Here is a 21,549-nt window from a genome sequence, read left to right as displayed (position 1 = left end):
AAAACTTGGGGTGGTTGCCCCACAACACACACAAAAGCAAGCAGCTTTTCAGGAACTGGTATTTATTATCAAAGTCATATTCGATGTCAACAAGATGCCACAACTACAAAAAAAATTGCGCACATTGCAATCTCAATGCAAACAGTCAAATGGAACCCCAGTCATTAAAAAAGTAATTCAAATTACCCCAAAAAGCAACTGAATTTCTCAAACATCTTTATACATCCAGCCAACAAATTAAAATGGTTAACAAGAAAAAATACAAATTCAGAGGTCTGGTATCGATGTTTAGAAAAGGCAACTGCTTAAGCATTTCTATCGATTCGAACATCAATCTCTCGGCCACTCAGCTTCATCCCATTCATCATCCGGCAGGCTCTCTCAGCCACCTCTGGCGACTCAAACTTAACTACACCGCACCCCTTGGACTTCCCATTCTCCATCTTGATGTCAGCATACAGCACGTGGCCTGGGCACAGGGAGGGAAAAAGAGACCACAACTCATCAGGTAAACCCATAGCTCAGGCACAGTCTGGGCTCCACTCAGTTGGCACAGACTGGGCTCCACTCAGTTGTATTTTGGTTGACAGAATCAAAAAATGAAAGAGACCCTCATGCCTGGAGCCTAAATGTTCAGAAGACACTGGCTGGAACCCAGCTACTCCAAACCCTTCAGCTGTGTTGCCATTCTTCTGACCATACCTGCTGATAAGCCTTCCTGGCAGCTCCAAAAACATGTCTTTACGCTCCAGAAAGTTAATTAAAAAGTGACCGTGAAAGGCAATCTTCAGAGAAGTAAATTTTACAAAGGCTTGGTTTTCAACCCTCTTCCCCTTCACAAAGCCAGGGCCAGTAACACTTGAGTTTCTGTTCTGTCCAAATATAAGCCACGCCATATAATTAGCAAGCAGGTGATACATATTCATTCAAGCCTTTATTAAGCACCCAGGTATGTGTCAAACACTGTGGAAACAGCTGACAAGGTAAGAGCTACAGAAGCAAAGGGCTCTACTTCCATGAGTGCTAAGTATATGATAGTATAGACTGTGCTAGGAGCATTAACTCTGACTGGGAAAGGGTCTGACACCCAGAGGGCTTCTCATGGGAAAGTTCTGAAAAAGACTAAGTACAAGCTCATCAGAAGGGAGACACTTGTTGATAACAGCGCGCACACGCACGCACACACACACACAACAGAGCCTATCTGGGGACAGGAAGAAAATGAAATAGGAAGGGGCCAGGTCTTAACAAGGGCTTATGAATTCGAACTTTGTCTTGTAGGCAGTGGCATGATCTAATTTTGACTTTTTGGAATATCTAGCTACAAGTGCAGAAAATGAAGAGTAGGCAGGCTAAGACCCAACAGCTTACTCCAAGAGAAGAACGAGGGAGGAAGAGCAATAATGGCAAAATCAGAGCTGCTATAGAAAGAGGAGAACAGAGAGCCCCAAGGAAGACTTGATCTAGAAAGCCAACCAAACCTCTGGCATAGGGCTGTGGTCTCATTTGGTATGATTAAAAAACCAGAGGTTGTTGGGAAAGGGGTGGGAGTTCGCTTTAGAGGGGAGGGAAAGAAGACAGCCAACTTCTTATTAGCCACAGGGTGAGCTCTCCACAGTGCTAGACCAGTGTGCTCCACAACACAGGGCAAGGAGCAGCCCAGGAAACCACAATCCTTAACCTTATTCACACACAAACTGCTACATGTCTGGAGCCTGCAAAACCTCATACTTGGTACCTGTTGGGCAAGTTAAAGCACTCAGAGGCACTGAACCAACTGTGGTGTTGTGGAGCGCAGCCTTGTTTCGGATGTAATTATTTAGTCCCCACGTACCTGGGAACCTGACTTTGCCTAATTCATCTGTAAAATGGGTATACTACTGTCTCTTTTCAAAAACCAAAAAAGGAGAAAAAGAGAAAAGGATTAAATGGGAACACAGATGGAAGTGTCTGACACATAACAGGAAACTCAATAATCTGCTTGAATAGCTACATAGACAGAAAAATGGCAAGTCCCACCAACCCTCTAGATGGAAAGTGGCTGTGAAGACTAAGAAGTTTCACGGCTCAGCTCAACAAACTCAATCACCAACAAACTATAACTGATGAAAGTACAACATATGAAACCACCTAGAGACCTTTCTCAAACACTTACCACATTCGTTGAATTTGTCTTTTAACATTTTCCATGTAAAATCAAATGGAAGCTGAGGGAAAAAAAAACAAAAAACACCATTGTGTGATTCCATCAAACCCTAAAGCATTATTAACATTGTAAGTGTCTCTAAGGATAATTTTACATCTTACTAAGCAGAAAACTGTACAACTGACCTTTATAAACACTGACAAAAATGAGGTGAGCAAGTCTATGTGAAATGAGGTTCTATTCTAAACCAGCTACACCAAGTTCACTCCTGTGTCTGAGAGTATAATGCAGAGAGTAGAACATACCGGTGACCTGTACAGCGCACAGAACCACTGAACAGTGGCTCAAAGGGGCCAATTTCATAAAGATAACTCAGTTAAGACATTTTTTCTCTGCCAACATTTAGTTGTTTTTCAAACGAATCTAGAGTTTTTCTTGACAAGTCTGCTCATCCTAACATGTCTGTGCTTTCACAAAACTCACCCTCTTCTTGTTGCAAAGGTGCCCTAAACTGGCATACAGCCTCCTCCAACTTTCACCCTACTATTATCAAACTTTAGGGACAGTGGCAAGGTGTGCTCTCCATGCCACTCAGCTCTTCTGAGGGTAGGGTCTCTGCGATGACCTGCCACCCTTCGGTCTGACTTCCTGTCTCCCACCTGCCGTCAGGTATAACACCCCCACGAAGTTTCCAAAGAGCCACTTACATTTCTTACAAATATCTGGCAGGCCTTCCTGGCTACCCCTGGGGCATGGGCTCCAGCTCCACCAAAGGAACCAGCAAAGCTTCCTCCAAAATTGCCACGCTCCATCTCAATGGCACGGTCAAAGCTGGCGCCGCCACCGCCACCCATGGCCAGGCCCATGCGCTCAATGCCGGCGCCCAGAGCAGGGCCCAGGGCAGGGCCCATGCGCTCCAGGCTGTTGGCGCCCATGCGCTCCAGGCCCATACGCTCCAGGCTGTTGGCGCCCATGCGCTCCAGACCCATGCGCTCCAGGTTATTGGCACCCAGGCGCTCCAGGCCAGTGGCCATGCGATCCATCACAGGGCCCATGCGCTCCAGGCCAGCCCCCATGCCTGCAGGCACCATCCGCTCCATGCTCAGGCCCATGCGCTCGATGGCAGGGCCCATGCGCTCCACGCCTGAGCCCATGCGCTCGATGGTCTGGCCGACACGGTCAATGGGTGCAGCCATGCGCTCAAGGCCAAAGCCCATGCCAGCGCCCATGCGCTCCACGCCTGAGCCGATGCGCTCCATGGTTTGGCCCATGCGCTCAATGCTGGAAGCCATGTGGTCAAGGCCCAGGGGGCCCATGCGCTCGATGCCAGAGCCCATGCGCTCCACCGAGCCCATGCGGTCCATGACCAGGCCCATGCGCTCAATCTCAGAGCCCACGCGCTCCATGCCATGGCCCAGGCCTGCACCCATGCGCTCCATGCCAGCGCCCCCAATGCGGTCAATGCCGGGGCCCATCCTCTCAATGCCAGGGACACTGCCTCCGCCTCCACCTGAAATAGGGATACACAACAGAAGCATAAGTCAGAACTTTATTTCCTTTGTGCAACCCTTGCCAGGGTCATCAGAGTTCATAAGTACAAAACAGGGCAGGAAATGAGTCTCACCAATAATCTGTCATTCAACATAATCCTCAAATGCTGATAACTGTTAAAGCTGAGCCATGAGCTCAGGGGACTCCTTACATCTTACTTCTGTGCCACAAATGAAATATCAGTAATAAAATTTAAAAAGAAAACCCAACCTAGAGGACTTGTATTGACAATATTCTCCAAGTTGTTTCTCAAGTGCCAGCCCTGGTGACAAGCTTTGTGAGCCATAAATGTCAACTCTCAAAGCCGTTACAGCTTCTCCATCACCAGACATCAAGAAATGCTCTCGGGAGGGAAGGCACAGAAACCTCACGCTCAGCTGCCCACCCAATGTGGTGGTCATTATAGCTTTTATCTTACTTCTAACTTGCCCCTCCTCTAAGAAACCCTGCTAGTGTCCAATATGGCTGCATTTCCTGAGTACTTCCCGGGCACAAAGATTATACAGACACCCAAGAAAGCCAAAAAACCACACACACAAATGCACTGCAGAGTGAATCCTGGAGGAGACCCAGGATCAGTCTCTCATGCCCATGGTTCAGGCTGGATATATGCTGGAGAGCCAGCAATGGTGACCCCAGGATGCAGGCAATTTGGACACAGAGGGTATGGTATGACCACTACTTTCCACATGCCGAGCCTGAATGTCCCTCTTTCTCCAGCTTCACTGCTGCCACCTGCCTCTGCAACTGGGCAGTTGAGATCCTCAGCTAGTGCATTACTGACCAGTCCAAGAGGCAAAATGAAAAGAGGAAACTCAGCAGCTTCAGTAAGTGACCAACACTCTGACCTTGCATGAGTCACTCCCTCTGCTCAGTGCCTGTTTCCTGAGCTGAACAACAGTATATGAAGTGTTAAAAAAAAATAAATACATAACTTGAAGAGGCTTAGACTTTTAGAGAAGAATTCTCAAAAACGTTCTAATTTCTACACATTATAAAAGTAAAAGACCTAGAGAGGGTAGCTAGTTGGCATCAGAAACAAGAATGAAAGCCAGATGCCAAAAGCAGCGGAGGACAAGGAAGGAATGGTGACCACGAGGAGTTCTAAAACAAACCCAATACAGAAAGAACCAGCATGTGCAAATAACAAGAAAACACCATGAAACTCAGGGCCAGCAGGGCTGACAAAGTACATTAGCTTAAGTGCTTTTAATTAAAATGTGTATCAACAGAAGGGCATATATCAAAATGTTTACAGCATTTATCACTGGGCAGTGGGATTTCACATTATTTACTTTTTTATTCATTTTTTGAATTTTTATAAGTATTAACATGTATTTTAGAGTTAATCGATGTATTTAGTATGTACTTAGTGATATACTTTTATAATAAAAAAATTTACTATGGGAAAGAATATGAAAATAAGAGAGCCCTTCAAATTATATGAACATTATAATAATGACGTCAACAGTTATACAGCACTTATATGTAGAACTCTTTTATATACATTAACTCATTTACTCTTCACAACAACCCTATGAGGTAGGTACTATTAAATCCCCATTTTACAGAAGAAGAAAATGAAAAAGCAGAGAGATTAAGTAATTTGCCAAATGCCACAGAGGTAGCAAGAATTAGAGCTGGTTCTCAACTGGGCAGTCTGTCTTAGAGCTCATGCTTTTTACCACTACACTCCACTACCTCCTGTAATAATAGCCCGTTCTAAAAAAGAATTTTAAAATCAGACTAAACGTTTCCTACCTCCTCCCTGCTTTGCAATGATCTCTCCTCTCTTCAATGCATTACTTAGGATTTCTAAGGAAATCGGGAAAGAAAAAAAAAATTAGCTAAATTTCTCTGTGGTAACAGAAATTTGCTTATTACAGATTCCAGAAATACTACTACTAAGATGTGTGCATACACACACACACATGCACGCACACACACACGCACGCGCACACACGCACACACGCGCACACACACACACACAGAAAGGGGGGAGTTCAAGAAATATGCACAAAGAAAACCATTGTACTGGAAAACTAGAATAGTCCTCGATGACACGGTTATGATGCTAGGATAGAACGTTGCTCCGGAGCCTGAGGCCCAGATCTTCAGGGTGATCTGGGAATGCACCCGCAAAGGAGCCTGTGTATCCATAAATTGAACTTAGAAAGCCAGAATAAGAATGTGAGCAGGGGAAGCCATCAGCTCTTGCTCAGGGAACAGCTTTCTAAAGCTGTTCTAGACTCTCAGTACTGAGACTTTACTCACCAGGGTAGGAAACTGAGGCCTCTCCCTAGGATTTCCAGTTAAGACTGGAGCCTGGATGCATCTATCCAGATCTAATCAATACCTCATGGCTATCATTTAGAAAATGAAAATAAATACCCCCAACACACACTCAACTAGTCCAATACATAAAAGACTACTTGCCTGCTTGCCAACGGCACTTACAAACCATCTTAAAAATCTAACGCTATCTTAGTGTTCTCTTTTAAAGGCTTATTTTTCAGCTTTTTGTTATATAAAAGAAACTTCTATCCACCCCTCTCTCTGGTAGTAAAGCATGTTCAACGGCCACAGAGCCTATCTCACTCATACTATGACAATAGCCACAGAGATTAAAAAACTACCAAATCTATTCCCCACAGTGGTTTTTAGTACTGAAACTAACTGCCAAAGAAAGGAGATGGGAAAGTACATCTGGCCTGAACCAGGAAGTACGGGACTTATTCCTCCAGGCCTGCAATGCTGTTCACCATGCACAGGCCTGGGTTCATTCACCCCTTCAAATGGCACTTAGATCAAACTGTTTCCTGCAAAAGCCTCCAGCAGAAACACTAGTCTCAAGAGAAAAGCCAAACTCTTTCCATAGGCATTCACAGGTCTCCTGTGAGGACTCCAAACTCTAATCTTTTCTTCTGCACCTGATACCGCCTGATACACCCTCCACCTATGCCAAATCCTCCAAGATACCCACCCCCAACCCCCACCCCAACTCAGGTCACAGAGCTCCTGCTCTCTGATCACGTCTCCACCAGCTATCTAGAGCAGGATTTTTTCAAGTCTTGGCACAGAGAAAACAGTAACATCTGTGTGGTGCACATGGCTCCAGGACTAGGGAAATCCACAGCACCACACACAGCACCATATCTCCACACCTGCACTAAGTCCTTCAAGGTCATGGACCACAAACTGATTTGGAAGCACTGAGTACAGTTGTTTGTACTAAGTGTAAAGAAACACTGACTCGATAAAAGGGATACTGAGTAGGTTAAGCACTAAGAAAGTAGCAGCAGTATGATTCCAACTGTTAAGCGAAACTACACAAAAAAGAAATACCAAGAGTTGAATCTGAAAACCCAATCTAAACAAGTCTCCTCTTAAAACCTGACAAATATTTCTTGGCACACAGACCATTTTACTAATTTGGGTGTGATCACAAAGGAGGAGCAGGGAATTCCAGGGCAAATTCCTTTGCTTTTGCCTCGTCATTACTCTGTGAGTCCTCAGGAGAAACCAAGCCCCACAGATGATGTTTCTATTCAAAGCATGATAGGAACACTTTCCTGTTGCCAGATAAAGTAGCCTCATAGGCAAGAAGTTCACTTCCATCTCTCTGGATGCCGCTCATGTGCTACTGCAGGAACCTGGACTGAAGCTGATAGACAGCCTTATCCCAGAGGTGAGGGACACCACAAAGCCGGAGAGGACTGAAGGCTCAGAACAAGAAAAAGTTCCCAGGTAAAGTCATGGGTCATTCTGTTCTCATCACAGGTATTTACAACTTTTGGTACGTGAAGCCAAAAAATAAGTTTTAAAATATATTTTGAAATACCTTACACCATTCCAAGACACAAAAATGAAATCAGTTATATAACAATAAAAAACCTTTTATCCAACTTAGTAAAACATACTCACCCCCAAAATTCTACACCTTCAGCCCAAACTAAAGCCACAGGTAGTTATATTAAGCAAGTCCAGAACAAAGTAAACTTTACTAGTAGTCTATTATCAATTAAGTGGACTGAGTTTCTGTTTGGGGTAATGGAAGGTGGCAATGAAAGCACAACATTGTATTAGTGCCACTGAACTGTACACTTAAAAATGGTTAAAATAATAAACTTTATGCTGCTACAATAAAAATCCAATCATTAATTGGATAAAATTAAAATCATTCAAACATCATCAGGGAAAAAGAGATACAAGAATCTCAACCAAGTAACAGATTCTTTTCTGTGGGAAACAGCTTCCAATAGTTCCTGATTTTACTGGAGGACACAAAGATGGGCGTTCTGAAGATAAAGAATTAAGAAATCTATTCCACTGATGAGCTGAGAAAATAACCAATTTGAAGACTATCTTTCTAGAACCATCATAAGTTCTAGGAATATAGTTATATTATAAAATGGACATAAGTTTAAAATCCTCTTCTAGTCCCCAACGACAAAGTCCCATGAAGGTACTGCAGCTCTGTGAGGAAGTCATCTAGAAACCTTACAATCGAATAGGATGAGAAGCAAGAAGAGATGGGGAGGGAGGAACCTAGGCACCCATGCTCTAGTCTACCTTTCATAAAAACAACTTCAGAGTGCAAGAATGGACAATCTTCATGCTCTAAACTAATGAAGGAAAATTATGTTGACAGATTCTCAGAAACATCCGAATGCAAAAGAAAAAGATGACATGCAAAGAAAAATAGAGACTTTGCTCTGAAAACTAACCAAAACAGAAGAATTTTTCTGCATTTAGATATGCCCAAATTCCCACGGTCTTTCAAAATGTTAGAAAACGTCTCTCGTTAATCTAGATCTTCTCCAAAGGGATTTTTGAGACATGACAGATATTACAACGCATCAGCAAACACACAATTCCATCCCTGGATGCTACAACAACCAGAATAAAGAGAGACCCACGTTCCTACTTAGCACAGCCTTGGTTCACCCTACTACAGACAAGAGTCCCAACAGTGCTATGCTGGTGCAGCCATCTTGAGCCCCACAACACCTCACACCAATTTAAAAAATAAAAAAGCAACTTCAAACAGCTAAAAGAAAAAGGGTGCTATTGATAATTGAAAACTAAAGGACCAGAAGTTCTTATCTAGGTCTAAAAAATAGTTTTTTAAAAGCCTAAGGAAAAACAGTAGACTTTGCCTGAGAAAGAACCCCCAACATCCAGGGTGAGCCATGGCAGCATTTCAGTGAGGCACAGTGCCGGCACCCCAGGGGCCGGACCCCACCCTTGTGGGGCCCGCAGGGCCTTCTTACCCATTCCTCTGCCAAGGGGCTCTCCAAAGCTTCGAGACATTCCCATCTCGTTTCTGGCAAAGTCTCTCTCAAATCCTCCACCCATGCCACGCTCCATCTCTGTGGAAAAAAATATTACCCTAGGCCTTTCCAGAAACGCCATTTATATTATAGACATGAAAAACAAAAACTACAGACACACAACAACTACCACCAAGTCAACATTATTTATTTTTTCTAAAGGAAACCGTTATTCACCCTTCATTCCTTTAAAAAAGGAAAAGAGTCACCTCAAGTGAATCCTTGAAAACCTACCTTTACTCCATTAAGAGAGGACTAGATCACAATCTACATTACAGCAAAACAATGGATACACCAAAAAAAAAAAAAAAAACCCACACCTGCAGTCACTAGTGTATGATGGCTGCAACGCACAGAGTAAAGACAGGCTGCAAAGAGACTGCTTATGTAACAGCGGCAGCAACAGGTGCTATCAGCTGGGCACGGAGTACACGCCCAGTATACTGCCAGTGCCTTATGTGCATCATCATTTCACTAGATCTTCACAACCAGCCCACAGGCCTACAAGATTCTTCTCGACCATCACTCCCTTTATAAAGAAACTGAGGCTAAAAAAAAAGAAAGAAACTGAGGCTTTTTAGTAACTTGACCAAAGCCACCTACCTAGCTAGGTCCTAACATTTACTCTAAAGCCCATGTTCTAATACACAAGGCAGGCCCTAAAAAGGATATAAAAGGACTCCCATGCAGAAAAGATTTCTCTACTGACAACAGGAGTGGTTTCGCCTACAATATGAGGTTTTGGTAACTTCTTTCTTCTTTGTATTTTCCATATTGGCAGAAGTATTAGTTGCTTTTACAATATTTTTTAAAAAGAAAACAAAGCACTTACAGCTTTTGTGGGGAAAAGCCCACATGAGCTGTCATCTGCTTGAGAAAGCCTTTCATGATTCCTATCACTGTCTACTTCTTTCCTCATATACCCATGTAATGCAAAACTCAAAATGTGTGTTACACGTAGTCTCCCTCCCATACAGAGAGGTCCCTGAAGAAATTCTATTTTTTATTAATCTTGCGTCTTAGAAATATCAGGTAAACAGGTGCTATAACAAAGGACATCTTTTATTTTACAATGGCAACAACATTTTATATGCAGTCTGAGTGCCTAATCCCTTCAGTGATGTAAACCCATCTATTAAAGCTACCAACCACTCATTAATCATTTCAATTCAGTAGCTTTGGCAATAGTGGACTTTATATTCATGCCCTGAATCAACCAAAAGTTGGTGGAAAAATCCCATAGGTTGATGGCATGCATTCTGATGAAATATGTAATTCTCCCATGCCTGCTGGTATTGGGCAGGGATCACTCAGTTTCAAGTGGGCTAACAGAAATCCCAGCCTGGCATCTGAGTGGACCTCTGCTGCTCTCTGTTAGCACTTAAGCCGAGGAGTTAAATATCATTCTCACTCTTCAGATAAGGGATTTATATGCAGGCAGTATTAATGCAATGACAAAGGCCTCGATCTCATCTTCCCAGCTGCCAATACGGCACTAATGTACAGAGAACCCAAGTACGAACTCCAATCTGTGAAACTTAAGAGTTTCACTGTCAAATTATGGCAAAAAAAAAAAAAACACTCTGTAAAACGTGTCAACCTTGTAATTTCAAAAAATCTTACAACCATTCTATCAAAATGTGACCTTTACTGATTGGGCCAGAGACTGCTTTACTATCAGTCTAATGTTGCCAGCACCTGTGACCATAATGAACGTACTAGTCATTAACTAAACATCAAATTAAACCCAAAATTTCTTTACCAACTCCTTTTCTGATGTGAGTTAAACTTTCCTTGGATCTGAGGGCCCCAGGGCTCTAGAGTTCCTACATCTAAGAACAGAAAGTAAAAACACATACTCCATTTTGGCTCCTCACAGAAAATCAGCACTTTGAACCTTCTATTACCAGGCTCAGAATCATAACCGCTGGATTTCACCTGCCAGTTTACCAAGGACTTTGTACCTAAAGTTGAGCACAGCAACCACACCCACCCACTGCCTTGTTTCCACCTATTTTCTAAATCACACCATTCCACTCGTCAGAGTCACTACCCAAATCTCCTTTCAAAATATCCTGTTCTGAATAAACAAGTTGCAAAAGACAGATTTCTCAAAATCTCACTTTTTATTAAAACCCATTCATTATAACTCAAACTCTGAAATCTGTAACTATTTGTTGAAGTGTACTTTGAAAATTATTGATTTTTCTTTCCATACATTTCACAGTAAAAAACTTAAAAAGCAAAACAAAGCAAATATTCACACCTGAGCTACAGCAAGCCTGAAGAACACTGGAAACACAGATCTTTGTCTATTTATTACCAACTAATGTCAGAATCTTCTTACATCTTTTTACCATCATCAAAAAAACGGCATACCCCATGAAAAAGACAAACATGCTGTCTTCCTACTCCCTACTCTTGGAAAAAGGGCACTTTGATCAACAGGACTATCCCCTCAAGATTGCCAATATCTACCCCATGAAAGTACTTGCTTGCTCTGTACTACTTTCACTTTATGTGTTATTGCAGACCAGCAAAAAAACATTTAAACCCAAATTCTAGTGACTTTCATTCCAGGCAAAATTTTACCTATAAAGAAAGCAACGTTCCTGTAGGTAGAGGTCAAAGAATCAACCAAAATACAAAGGATTTAAAAAGAAATGCAAGTCCCTCTCTGTGCCTCAATTTCCAATGAAATAAATGGGGATAACAGCACCTACATGTCATGTGGTTCTTGCAAGGACTAAATGAAACAACACATTGTTATCACTGCTAACTATTATTAGTACTTCTATGAATAGGTTGGGGGCTGTAAGATTTGAATGATAGTATACCCAGAATTGGTAATGTTTGTGCAAATCTGCATTCCCATAATGCCTCTGCCCAAAACTCAGAGTCATCAGGGCAAATGATCAAGAACTCATCAATTACAGCACTCCTGGTAGACAAGAACTTCAAAAACTCCAAAGAAACTTTCATCTCTTACACTTGGAGACATTTTTTTTTAAGTGTATAAAACATACCCACAAATGTCTACAGGATGCTTTCTAGTGCTGGAGGCAATAAGAAAGCTTTAAAATGGTATTAGATAATTATTGGGGTGATTTGGGACACCACTTCTCAAGATTTTAGTGACTAAGAGAGTTAAGAGTTACCTATTAAGTCTACTTAAGTCTAGCTTTTGAAATACATATTGAACATCTGCTAAGCAATTCAAAGGCATCTGATTCAGTGAAAAGGGGGAAATCATTATTAAAAGTGGGCCTGAAGCATAAACACCACCCGACAGCCAACAGTCAGCAAAGGGTAGGTCTAAGCAATAAGAGGATAGAATTCTTACCATTTATTCTGCCCATGTTCATCCCAGATCCAAATCGACCCATGTTTTCCATACCACCACCAAAGGGTCCCTCCATGCCTGAAACATAAGTCAGCATTTTAGTATCATCTCAGCAAGAATGTTTAGATTGATGATAAAAATAAAAATGTTTTCACATGTTTCACACCTTGGGCATTTTCTAACAGGAACTTAATCACCAAATATAAGGGAGTTTGAAAAACAAAAATATTGGTGCCCATTTTTAAACAGCCATCTTTAAAAAGCTGATCTGATCCAACCCCCTCAATAGAGACAAAGAGAGGCCCAGAGAGATGGAGTAATTTGCCCAAGGTCACAGAACTAGTTAGTGAGAAAGCCAGAATCAAAAGCCAAAACACCCAATGGAAGGACTGACATAAGAAAAGTAATGGGAAACCAAACTTTTTCCAAACTTCTCAGAAACCGAAGCAGAATTTCATGCAGGGCTTATGAGATAAGGAAGAAAACAGAAAAAGAAAGAAAACCATACCTAAAAAGTGATTGCATTTGGACTACATTTGAAATTTCTTACCTCCCATTTTATTTATTCCAAATCCTATGCCTTCCATTCCCATTCCTTAAAAAGAAAAAGTCAATGCAAACTAAAATTATGTCAAAGCAGTAAGTAATGTATATTGTTTTAAAAGCACAAGAAATTCCAAGCCAGAAAATAAAAAATACCTCTGATGAAAAGGAATATATTTTAATTATAAAAAAAAGAAAAAGTCTCTACAATTCAACTGTCAAAAGATGACATTCCAAGAAAATTATTAAGCTTTTAAAATATGAGTCATCTTTTAAAAGATGAGTCTATGTAGATGAGCCTACACAGTTTATTAAATGACCAAGCCAGACAGCATTAAACATGAAACAATTATCAAGTACAGTCTAATAACAATCACTTTTTTGATGCTTACCACAGGGAAGAGAAATTTGATGAAAAAATTTACTTTTAAAAGTAAAATCCTCAAAATAAAATGCAGTTCCTAAAAGCACCAAAGCTCTCCATGCCCCCTCCACCCCAGTCTTTACACTTAGTGCTGTGGAAACACGGGGACAGGGACAGTCAGCTAGATAGAGCCAACTCGGGTGGTGGGTCAAACGGCAAGTTTACTGAGGGATATACAGATATCACAACGGTGCGGTGGCAGAGCATCCATCAGGTAATTCAAAGGATTCCAAAAGAGAAAAAGCTAAGTCTGCCATAAAATGCAGTCTTTAGTAGAGAAATAATCTCACTGCACAGAACTGAAAATGCTAAAAAGCAAAGTTTATTCTATACATCAAAACTTTCATTAATTAGCGATTCCCTGTCTTCTTGAACAGGACAAAAATGTTCATCACTTTTCTTTGTGATCTATGACAGGTATCCTGCCATGGAGAGACGCCCTGGATATCTTTTTGCACCAACTGATGCCCGCGTCCCCAGAACAAGCCACACCAACACCAGGTGAGAACCCATGGGGTTTTGTGTAACAGAAATATCAGGGCACCATGGCAGTGCTGTGGTCCCATGGGCAGGAAACCTGCAGTCTTTGTCACTAACCGATAGCGTGACCTTGAGCAAGACCAACTCTCTGGATTGCCTCCTTTTATGAAACGGCATAACTATCTCAGCTCAGAAGGTCATATAATGGCTTTGGAAAAAAAAGGTTTCAACCCAGGAAAAATATAGAATACTGTGCCTTTGTCAAATGGAAGCTGAAATGAAGAATCTTTCCTCCATTTTAACTATTCAACGTGCAGTTACCCCAATAATTAACCAGAATAACTTCAACCTCCCCAATTCCTGATGAAAGTGAAGTGCAATTCTAACCTGCAGGTCCTATGTTTCCCATTCCAATGCCTTTATTCAGGTGATTGGCATCAATAGGCTGCCCTCCTGGTCCTAATCCCATGCCAATACCACCAAGTCCATCTGAAAGGAAAGAGAAACTGTGAACTCCTTGTACTTAGAAACCTTGACCCTCACAAGCAGAAAGTCTTTGGTTACTGGCTTGCAGCTGTCACACTCCATCACACCCACCTCCACCAGTAAGCCCACAGCTTAATTCATAATTTAACACTGAAACACTTAAGAATCTCTTTTAGGGCATAACATTTTATATGCAAGCAGAGACTGGAATTTATGGTATGAATGAAGCAAAAGCAGTTTAAAAAAAAAAGCAGTTCATTTGAAAGTTACAGAAAAGAACCTAGGAACAACCCATTAACACAGGAGTCTCTGAGTGCACTTTTTTGTTTCCCTAAACGCGAAGTGAGGAAAGTTTGATCAAAAAAGACTCAAGACATCAGCGGCAAGCAGCACAAATAAGCAAAAGGACCTTTACCTTTCTTATGTGGAAAAAAAAAATGTTATAAACCAGCCAAAAGGCATATACTATTCTCTGAATCTGCTATGACTGGTTTTAATGATAATGAAGCTAACCCCATCAAGGAATGCATCTTCCTACCCATAAAGCTTACTAACCCAGCCCACACTCAACATCATGCCCACCAAAAAAAAAAGGCAGGTGGGGGTAGGGACACCAAAATACATATTGGTCTTTGGAAAGAGCTTTGAAATGCTCTTGGTAACCATGGTCTTTTGGGGGGGTAGGGGGTGGGGCACAGGCCAAAATGCTAGAAATTCATTTAAAACTCTGACTGCAGGTCCCAGGGATTTAATCTGATTTAACATTCTGTTTTGAATTGCATAGAAACAGTGGCAAGAGATTGCCAAGGTTACTTACTCCCCAAAGCATTTAAGGCTTTGAAGTCAACCCTTTGAAATGTGCCAGGAGACCATGATAATGGGCTCCCTAGGAACCAGACAGTACTGGCAGGGGTTATCAAGCAGTTCTTCTCAACATGTAAGTCATCAAGAGCCATCACCCTGACCCTGGGTGACCACTCTAAGACATCACACTGACAATATACATGGAAAAGGGGTATGTTACAAGGAAATGAGGTACTAACTTTCAACAGATAAGCTCTCTCCCATTCTTGAGACTTCCCCTCACCCCAAAATCTGCCTCAATTATGCTGATACACTTCAAAAGCATTGAAATTCAATTCAATTTCTAACAGACTTAAGTCCTAGACTTGAGTGGCTGTTCCTCACCAAGGAAGGCACTGCCTGGCCCACAGGCCCCTCTTATTAGGCTTCACTGTCTTACCTGACCTGACAGGAGATACTCCCTTGCACAACACAAGCAGGTCTCCCACCCCCACCCAGCCTTCCTTCTAGAGACTAGCCTGGCCTGTGAACTAACCCTTCACACTGCTTACAGGCTCTCTCTCACTGCTGCCCATGCTTGGGGTCTAGCAGACAATATCCGCTTGCCAGATGGAGTGCCTACCTTTTTGCCTACAAGCACCATCTCCGTCTAAGTGGTGACCAAACAACTAGACTTGCCTGCGAGAGATTTTCACATAAATGTAACAAATAACCAAGCTCTTTTTTCTCATAAAATGATGTTACTGATATACTTCACGTATCATAAAATGCATTCTTTTAAAAGTGCACAATTCAGTGGTTTTTAGTATATCCACAAAATTGTGCAACTACCAGCATTATTGAATTCTAAGAACATTTTCATCACCCCAAAAAGAAACCCTTTACTAGTTTGTAGTCACTCTCCCCTCCCCGCAACCTCTGGTAACTACTAATCTACTGTCTATAGATTTGCCTATTCTGGACACTTTCTATAGATGGAATCAAAAGTACATGGTCTTCTGGTTCTGGCTTAGAATTAGCACAATGTGCTCAAGGTGAAGCCAACGCTGTTAGCATGTTCCTTTGTATGGCTAAATATTATTCTGTTGTCTGGATATACTACATTTTATTTATCTATTCATGAGTTGATGGACATTTGGGTCATTCTACTTTTTGGCTACTATAATCATACTGTTATGAACACACATGTACAAGTTTTTGCGTGAGCTTTGTTTTTCATTTTCTTTGGTATATTTCCTAAGGGAGGAATTTGCTGGGCCATATGGTAACATCCAATCTATTTTGAACGTCAGTGCAGCTTAGCTTTAATTTCCTTTCCCGTTTCTGGTTTATCCTTTCTTCATGCCCTTTCAATATGCCCAACTACGTCCTCTACCATCCTCAACAGCCAATCTCACCCAGAAGTTAATTCTAACAATACATGTTCTTGATCTTGAGCTAATTAATCTCTCTGCCTATTTCCAATCCTGAATATCTACAGAAAGAAAAAAATACTTTGAATCTTTTCCTCAAGAACCTTACTGCTTTAAAAAAAAAAAAAAAGAACCTTACTGCTCAAAAGAACAAACTGCAAAATAACATGGCACAAATTCAGTGTAATTATAGAGTTATCTGTTTAGTATTAATCAAATAAAAGCTGAGACACTCACGGGGAAGTTGCTGGGGACGTTCGGGTGGGAAAAAATCCCCCTTTGGTAAGGCTCTCTCATCCTGAAAGAGAAAGAAAATGAGTAAATCTCAAGATTAACCACAGCATTGCTTGTGAGAGCAACAGATGGAGACAAGTGCCATCAACAGAGAACTGGTTATATTATGGCACATCTGTGCAATGGAATGATATGCAAATATAAAAAGAAATGAGAAAAGCAGTGCTAGCTACCTCATGTGTAAAGGAGGAAGATAAGATACACACACGTCAATAGGGGAAATGAACTGGACCTGGGCAAGAGTCAAGACTCTCACACTGTCCATTCTTTTCATTTCTGTACATGAATCAATCACTACCCCAAAAACAAAACTGAATGTTGAAGTAAATGAAACAACTACTTTGTAGTCCCTTTTCTCCTTTTCCTAAATTTGGTCCTAATTATATTACCCTCAGTATGCTCCAGTTATGATTCTATTAACTCTTATCATTGGCATAACCACAGTTGGGCTGTTTATAAAGACTGATGACTTTAAAAGTTGTCTGGATCAAAGACCTAATTATAAAAACTTGAAACCCGTGTATATAGTCATTCTCTGCAACTGACCACTTACTCAAGCAGGACAATCAACTACTTCCTGAGCATGCCAGTAACTAATGGAATAAATATTTGAAGTAGCAAGAGCTACAGAGCAAACTTATTTCACTCACAAATCTGCTCAACACACTGTACCTACTTAGTTAGATCTGATTCACAAATTTGGTATGGTAGCTATGTGCTCACTTTTTTTAATTAGAGAAATTATGGATTTACAGATCATGCATAAAATACAGCATTCAATAATCTCATATTTTTGCTAGATTTAAATTTGTGTATATTATGGAAAAAACATCCTATTAACTTACCATTTTCACATGCATTGGTCTATCAAATAGCAGCTGGCCATTAAACATAGCTGATTTGATAATTAAGGCTATTTCTTCCAATTCTAAAAGTATGCACAGCAGGAGAAATATATAAAGATGAAAACACTTCAACTACTAACCAGTCCCCTCTAAGTGGTAAATACATGAGTAATTTTTATTCTTCATTATGCTTTCAAGTACTCTTATTTTTACAATAAGCATAAAAGGAACAATAAGTGGAGCTTAAGGAAGAAAAAAGTTAGCCTCAGCATATTCCTCTTCAGTGTAAAGCTTCATTCATGTAATCAAACTTCTGAGTAAACCATCTTCTAACGTAGGGGCATCAGCATCAAGGTATTCTACGTGTGGCCAATAAACCAGGTGTCCTACTATTTATTTGTCATGCTTGCTAGGTAAGATGCTCCATGACAAACTTTCTAAGCTTATAATTGTGCTAAAGTGTAGTGCTCTACACTGATGAGACAACGTCTAGGGCAGGCAGCCTAGTGGTAAGTAGGGCTATCAGGACTAAGTGCTTCTTTAGAATGAGGCCTACCCGCTGGAGATAGAGGATCCTCTAAAGGTTTCATATGCAATAGTGTCCAAATTTCTCTCTAGTAGAATATTCACTGGACTCTCATTTTCAAATCTAAGACTCCCCTAAGCTAAAACACTGGAAAATGTGCCTGTTTTCTATCCATTCCTTTTATCAGACAGATTTAGAAAACATTAAATACATGCACACAAACATGTATTAATGACTACAACAGCATTTGGGCCAGACTGTTCACACTGAGTTGAATTCCTATAAAAGGATACATATAGCTTGCACGGCTTCAATCGACTGTTCAAAAGTAACAGTGCCTATTCCACGACTTTTTCCATCTTTATCCTCAAGAATGTCTGCTCGGACCACCACACCAGCCATACTAAATACTTCCTTCAGCTTCTTCCAGCCAACTTTATAATCCAGCTAATCAAGAGAAATGGGAGGGGGAAACTTCAATGTAGACATCATAAGAAAAACTTAAAATATTTTAAATACTTGAATGAGACACGCTCTGATTGGAAACAAGCATTAGAATATAAACTGCCACAAACTAATCGACTGCAGTAGCATTTTTCAAGTATGATTAAAAAGCTTGATCTAATCTCAGAAGGAACAGCTTAAGTCACCTCATACCTTCAAAATACTTATTTCCTGATGATTACAAAAAGATGATTCCCAGCTAAGGTTTACCATCATCCCATCCAAACTACTTTGTTTTAAAAATATCTCTCTTTGCAAATGGCAAAGGTATCCCAGACACAACAGGAAGAGGAAGGTGTTTGCCCACACAATTTTATCCTGTACCTAAACTGTACAAAGTTAACACCAAGCTGCTACTTAACACCTGCAAAACTCAGTCAACATGGCCACAATGGGCCCACGGTCCAGCCTGTGACATATGCAGACTATGACTGCAGTGATAACTAGGAAAAAGGTTTCCATTTACTTACATTTGCTACAAATACTGTGCTTCCAAGTCTTCCAGCCTGTAATGCATGGATAATCTCATTTGGGATGTTAGGATTATTTAGGATACTGGGTGGGATATTAATCATTCCTGGGCCACCAGGTCCCATACCCATCCCACCAGTCGTAGCCATCACCTTTTGCATTGCTCTCCTGGCATGTTCACCATCAGGATCCTAAAGCAAGCATAAAAGCATTACATTTAACAGACCCATTAATAACTAAAAGCATGTTTTGCACAATAACTGATATTCTCATTTCAGAAATTGAGATACTGTTTGGAAAGGATTTTTTAAATCTATAAGAAGAAACTCGAACTAACCACCAGCCTAGGAAGAGTTCCAGCTAAAGGAATGAGGAAGAATGTGTAAAATTTAATGCTGTAAACACACCCTCCATTTAACTAAGTAAAAAAAAAAAATGCAAGTCAGGGTTACAAGATTAGGTAACACAGTGTAGAATTTACAGCTTGAAATAAGATCTTCATGGATCTGTCATACTGAATCTTACAAATTCCACGGGGTTTTGTGATTTCTGCAAACCTCGTCAGTGATTTTTCCAAATGAAAACTCAGTTACAGATCACCAAGGTGTCCACATTCCTGTTTTTTCAGATGCTTAACACTTGTATGTAATGTGTGGACAGGTCTGTGAAACTCTGATGTTGCCATTATTCTTGAAATCTTTGTCATATTATTTACTGCCACCATCAACACACAGAGGCCTTAACCCTGCCATTCTTTCCCCACCAGTTCTGAATATACTGACTGATCTTCCTCTCCCAAGAAATAAGGAGGTATGTACAAGTTGAGGAAGGATTTAACCAGCAAAAAAGCCCAAAGAGAGAGAGAGAAGGAGAACTGATATGAGTTAGATATGAAAGGACATTCAAATTTACTTTAAAAAAAAAAGAAAAATGATGGGCTAAGAACAAGATTCAGAGTGGATAGAAGTGTGTGAGTCCCTATTTGCATTAACCAATCAAAAACCAAGGGCTGAGTTTGTATGTCCCTGAAAAAAAAAAAAGGCCGTTGGAAGATGAAACACAAATATTAAGGTAGCCAGGAGTCATTCAAAACATGCTCTTACAGGATCGACTACTGAACACTATGGCTGACCCTTTTCACAAAAACAGGTTGGTCTGTAATACACATAAAGGACTACTATTCTCTTTACCAACTCCAAAGAGGGACAACTTGGCAATTACAAAAGGTATCCACAAAATGTTAATTAAAACTTAATCGTTTTGTGATGATATTGTGAGCCACTGATTGTACACCATGCACAGAATGTTTGTTGTGTACAATAAAAATATTAAAACACTTACTTCTTTGACTTTCAGTGGTCGTCCACTCAGACTATGCTTGTTTAGAACTTCAGCAGCTTTTTTCATGCTCTCTTCCATCTTGAATTCAACAACACTATGAAGAGTCAAAAGGAAGTAAGTAAAAACAGTCCTATATCTCAGAAGACTCAATTGACATTAAGTAACTAGGCAATACTTACGCACATCCCTTTGGAAGAAACCAAAGACCAGTCAGAAGAGCAAGGAAAAGGGAAAAAGAAAAAAAAAAGAAAAAAAAATAGTAAGTATCAATGACAGTTAAAACAAACTTAAAAATATGATTTAAGTAACAAGGTTAGTTTTTTATTAATTGGCCCTTCTATGGGAAAGCTGACAAAAGTGTCTTGCCTAGCCATCCTTATTAAAAGATGGGCTCCTCATTTTCCTACACATTACACCAGCATTGCACTATAGTTTCTGAAGTTATAATAAGCAGACCTAAATTCAGGTTCGCCAAGAAATCGCACAAACTTTAGATCTGCTTCCCTCTGTACTCAATCAATTCCTTACCATATTCCTCTTAAATCCATCCCTTCCATAAATTAAGCTCATCCTACTGATTATTCTAAACCATTCTATTGCACGACAGAAAATAAGTTTATTTTCTCTTTAAACTCTGCCAATTTTAAATGTTCAGGTTTTAAATATTTGATTTACAATTTACTGGTACAAAGGCAACTTTTCTGAATCTTTGGTTCACACAACTTTCAAATTCAGCAAACAACCAAGAGTAACATTTTCTAGACAAGAACACACGTTTTACATTAATATACCACCGCTAAAATTCCATGCATAATTCACACACAGCCAATTCCTCTGTTAACAAAGAGACAATGCTGCTATTGGTCCCCAGTTATCCAAATTGGGCATCCAAACAGAATACCAAAAAGCTCATTTTTGGCCAGCCATTTGGAAAATCGGGACTCCCATTTGCAAATACCCTCCCACCCCACTCAAATGTTTGGCAAAATCAAACATAACTACTATAACGTGAGCACTCACTGCCTTCCTGATTTCATTCGATTCCA

General features: G+C 40.6%; 1 protein-coding gene across 10 annotated transcripts in view; it reads right to left on the bottom strand.

The window, feature by feature from the left end:
* Positions 1–45: 45 nt before the first annotated feature.
* HNRNPM (heterogeneous nuclear ribonucleoprotein M) overlaps positions 46–21,549 on the bottom strand; it is a 39,874-nt gene continuing 18,370 nt past the window's right edge. Inside the window, exons 4-17 of one of the 10 annotated variants that reach the window (XM_077121561.1) lie at positions 20,683–20,690; positions 20,504–20,597; positions 19,315–19,353; positions 19,162–19,197; positions 18,481–18,634; positions 17,662–17,711; positions 16,760–16,820; positions 14,208–14,309; positions 12,924–12,968; positions 12,374–12,451; positions 5,459–5,512; positions 2,854–3,656; positions 2,156–2,207; positions 46–469 (exon numbers count right to left, since the gene is read on the bottom strand). In XM_077121561.1, coding sequence (XP_076977676.1) covers positions 306–469; positions 2,156–2,207; positions 2,854–3,656; positions 5,459–5,512; positions 12,374–12,451; positions 12,924–12,968; positions 14,208–14,309; positions 16,760–16,820; positions 17,662–17,711; positions 18,481–18,634; positions 19,162–19,197; positions 19,315–19,353; positions 20,504–20,597; positions 20,683–20,690 — 1,740 coding nt within the window. In that variant the 3' untranslated portion in view covers positions 46–305. Of the gene's footprint in view, positions 470–2,155; positions 2,208–2,853; positions 3,657–5,458; positions 5,513–8,970; positions 9,070–12,373; positions 12,452–12,923; positions 12,969–14,207; positions 14,310–16,759; positions 16,821–17,661; positions 17,712–18,480; positions 18,635–19,161; positions 19,354–20,503; positions 21,474–21,549 lie in introns of those variants that run through there. The other 9 variants (XM_077121555.1, XM_077121560.1, XM_077121552.1 and 6 more) reach the window with 9 other exon arrangements.

The sequence above is a fragment of the Tamandua tetradactyla genome, chromosome 11 (assembly GCF_023851605.1).
Source record: "Tamandua tetradactyla isolate mTamTet1 chromosome 11, mTamTet1.pri, whole genome shotgun sequence".
Taxonomy (NCBI): Eukaryota; Metazoa; Chordata; class Mammalia; order Pilosa; family Myrmecophagidae; genus Tamandua; species Tamandua tetradactyla.
Note: the sequence above shows the minus strand (reverse complement) of the source record. Positions and strands in the feature narration are given on the sequence as shown.